At 37.4% G+C, this 3,844-nt stretch overlaps 1 protein-coding gene across 1 annotated transcript; it reads left to right on the top strand.

Annotated features, from left to right (window-relative positions):
- The first annotated feature begins 2,369 nt into the window (after nucleotides 1-2,369).
- Nucleotides 2,370-3,275, top strand: LOC118533826 (olfactory receptor 2D3). Its single transcript, XM_036089273.2, has one exon. The coding sequence runs from the start codon at nucleotides 2,370-2,372 to the stop codon at nucleotides 3,273-3,275; it is 906 nt and encodes a 301-aa protein (XP_035945166.2).
- Nucleotides 3,276-3,844: the final 569 nt, after the last annotated feature.

Raw genomic sequence — 3,844 nt, 5'->3', positions numbered from 1 at the left:
TTTTGTTGAGGATTTTGGAATCCACATTCATCAGGGATATCGGTCTGAAATTCTCCTTTTTGATGGGGTCTTTGCCTGGTTTGGGGATTAAGGTAATGCTGGCCTCATAGAATGAGTCTGGAAGCTTTCCTTCTGTTTCTATTTTTTGAAACAGCTTCAGGAGAATAGGTATTATTTCTTCTTTGAATGGTCGGTAGAATTCCCCAGGGAATCCATCAGGCCCTGGACTCTTGTTCAGGTCTTATGTTAAGTCTTTAATCCATTTTGGGTTAATTTTTGTATATGATGTGAGATAAGGGTCCAATTTCATTGTTCTGCTTGTGGCTATTCAGTTTTTCCAACACCATTTATTGAAGAGACTGTCATTTCCTCATTGTGTATTCTCAGCACCCTTGTCAAAGATCAGTTGACTGTATATGTGTGGGTTTATTTCTCGGTTCTTTATTATATTCCATTTGTCAATATGTCTGTTTTTAACCATTATTATATAACATGATAAACAAATTTCCCTGTGAATATTTTTCTTCAATTTAGACCATTTATTTAGAATAGATTCCTAGAATTGGATTTAGAAATTGGGATAATATTTGGGGGTATTATATGAAATGAGGCCTAGGGACTCAGGAACTCCTAATACTCTTCTAGTCCTAGTCATTCCTCTTCTTAGATTTCTACAAAAGAAACAAGAAATATGAAAAATAAGACCCTGCTTTTTATCAATTGCACTAGTCCCTAATGTCACTCAAGTTCAGAACTCTGATAAGCCTGGGTTGGAGTACTTGGCCTAGTCTAAAGTCTTTCAAAATCTTCAATCTCCCTTACAGCTCAAGTGGGACTTTGCTAAATTTATCAGTCCAGTTCCATGAAGAAGTGAGGAAATTGAACATGCATGACCTTTTAAAGCACAGTAACGCTAGCCGGTAGTAAATATGGACCAAGCAGCATCCTAGAATGTCACAAATCAGATTCTTCCTCATCGGAAAAAAGGATTAGTAAAAACAGAATTTCTCCCACCCCCATATTATTGAGAACTGGGTCAAAGTATATAAGTATTTAAATTTTTAAATATTTTTGACAAAATTATTTTCCAGAAAGATTGGACTAATTTTTTACCCACTTGCATTGTACAAAAATGTCTTTTTTTCTGCACCCTCATTTTACAGTTAATGAATTTTGCCATTTATTAATTGTGTGATTTGGGGAAGGTAGCTGAACTTTTCTGTGCCTCGGTTTTCTCATCTGCAAAGTAAGATTAATAATGTCTACCTTATAATGTTATTGGGACAATATAATTATATAGAACCCTTCCCGCCTGTCATGAGTTAAATTTTCAATAAAATACTAGTTACTATTTTGTGATGTGGGTTTTTAAAAAAATATTAACTAATTTCCCAGTAAAAAGTGTATCTCTCATTGTTGTGTTGTACTTATTTAGTTAGAATACTGAGTATTTTTCTTATATTTAAGTGCTATTTTCATTTCTTCTTTGTAAATAATCCTTGGCCCATTATTTCCTAGCCTCAACAATTGTCATAGTGTTTTATACATAATGTTAATTAAATGAAGACACCAACTTCTGTCTGATATCTCTTTCAAATATTTTCCTCAGTTTGTACTTTATCCTTTAATTTAATTCATAATATTATTATTTCACAGAATTCTTTCAATTTATGTTGTAAATTCTACACGTTTTCCTTCATGGTTTCTTAGACAGATTTTGTATCAGTTGATCCAATCCAGGAATCACAGGAATTTTAACTTATTTTTCCTATTTTCTATTGTTTTACTTTCAGTATCTTACTCTTTAATCCAAATAGAATAATACTTAGTGTATTAAATACTAAGGCTTTATTTTTAAAGCAAGAAGAATTTGTTGTTCTTTAAGAGGTCAAATTAAGTTTGACGCCTGAAAGCTGTTTCACATTTTTTAAGCATATGTTATAATTAAATATGTAGTATTTTGAACAGTTAGTGGTATGCATGTTTTATGCGTGGTAACAGTGCTAACAGTATACACAGTCGTTTTGTAATAATATGTGTACAGCCATTTAGTAAAATCCCCAGGAAGTCTAATATCCTCATATCAGAACTAGCTAAGAAGGCTTTAACAATGTCACACTCTATAAATAAGTGGCACTGGGAAGTGGAGATTTGGGAAAAAATGAAGTGGATTTACATTACAACCAACTAATAAGAATTAAAATATTCTATGTAGTATTAATTAGAATGACATGAATAGCAAAAAGCTAGGAATATCCAATTTGGTTTTAAACTGGGCTTTAAATGATACTCTTCTATAGGACTTGATGTCACAAACCCAAAGTTTGTTCTTTTTATTTGTGCAAACAGGTAAAGAGGCATAAATCTCAATGGGAGAGGAAAACCAAACCTTTGTGGCTGAGTTTATTTTCCTTGGCCTTTCCCAGGACTTGCAGACCCAGATCCTGCTATTTATTCCTTTTCTCATCATTTATCTTTTGACTGTGCTTGGAAACCTGCTCATCATCATTCTCATCTCCATGGATTCTCGACTTCACACTCCCATGTGCTGTTTTCTTAGAAACCTCTCTTTCGCAGATCTCTGCTTCTCTACTAGCATTGTCCCTCAAGTGTTGGTCCACTTCCTTGTAAAGAGGAAAACTATTTCTTTTTTTGGGTGTATGACACAGATAATTGTCTTCCTTCTGGTTGGGTGTACGGAGTGTGCACTGCTGGCGGTGATGTCCTATGCCCGGTATGTGGCTGTCTGCAAGCCCCTGCACTACTCCACCATCATGACCCAAAAGGTGTGTCTCCAGTTGGCCATAGGCTCCTGGGCCAGTGGCGCACTAGTGTCTCTGGTGGACACCACCTTTACTTTTCAACTACCCTATCAAGGACAGAACATTATTAATCACTACTTTTGTGAACCTCCTGCCCTACTGAAGCTGGCTTCAGCAGACACTTACAGCACAGAAATGGCCATCTTTGCAATGGGTGTGGTCATCCTCTTAGCTCCTGTCTGCCTAATCCTTGTCTCCTACTGGAATATTATCTCCACTGTGATCCAGATGCAGTCTGGAGAGGGGAGGCTCAAAGCTTTCTCTACCTGTGGCTCCCATCTCACTCTTGTTGTCCTCTTCTATGGCTCAGCAATATTTGCCTACATGCAGCCAAACTGCAAGACTACAAAAGAACAGGATAAAATGATATCTGTGTTCTATACAGTGGTGACTCTGATGTTGAACCCCATAATTTATAGCCTGAGAAACAAGGATGTCAAAGGGGCTCTCTGAAAACTAGCTAGGAGAAAGTCCTTTTCTCAGAGGCAGTCATCTCTGGGTCTAACCTTTATTTTATTTTTTTATTTTTAAAGATTTTATTTATGTATTTGAGAGAGAGCCCAAGAGCTGGAGGGGGTAGGGGGAGAGGGAAAGGGACAAGCAGACTCCCCACTGAGTGGTGAGCCCAAGGTGGGGTTCGTTCCCAGGACCCTGAGATCATGACCTGAGCTGAAGTCAGAGGCTAAACCTACTGAGCCACCCAGGAGCCCCTATTTTATTTTATTTTATTATTTATTTATTTATTTTTAGAGGGAGAGTGTGCACCTGCGCATGCAAGCAGGTGATGGGAGGGGCAGAGGGAGAGACAGAGAGACTCTTAAGCATGCTCCATGCTCAGCCCAGAGCTGATTAGGGCTCAAGCTCAGGACCCTGAGATCTTGACCTGAGCAAAAATCAAAAGACAGATGTTCAACCAACTGAGCCACCAGGCACCCCTCTGAGTCTGACTTTTAGAAATATGGTAACATTCTTAAAAGAGGTACAGGATTTTGGTAGATAATTATGAATTCGTTCAGGAAGCA

This window comes from Halichoerus grypus, chromosome 11 (genome assembly GCF_964656455.1).
Source record: "Halichoerus grypus chromosome 11, mHalGry1.hap1.1, whole genome shotgun sequence".
Lineage (NCBI taxonomy): Eukaryota > Metazoa > Chordata > Mammalia > Carnivora > Phocidae > Halichoerus > Halichoerus grypus.
Note: the sequence above shows the minus strand (reverse complement) of the source record. Positions and strands in the feature narration are given on the sequence as shown.

What these genes read in the sequence shown, in the direction of transcription:
- LOC118533826 (XM_036089273.2), top strand. Translation starts at nt 2,370, where the DNA reads ATGGGAGAGGAAAACCAAACCTTTGTGGCTGAGTTTATTTTCCTTGGC.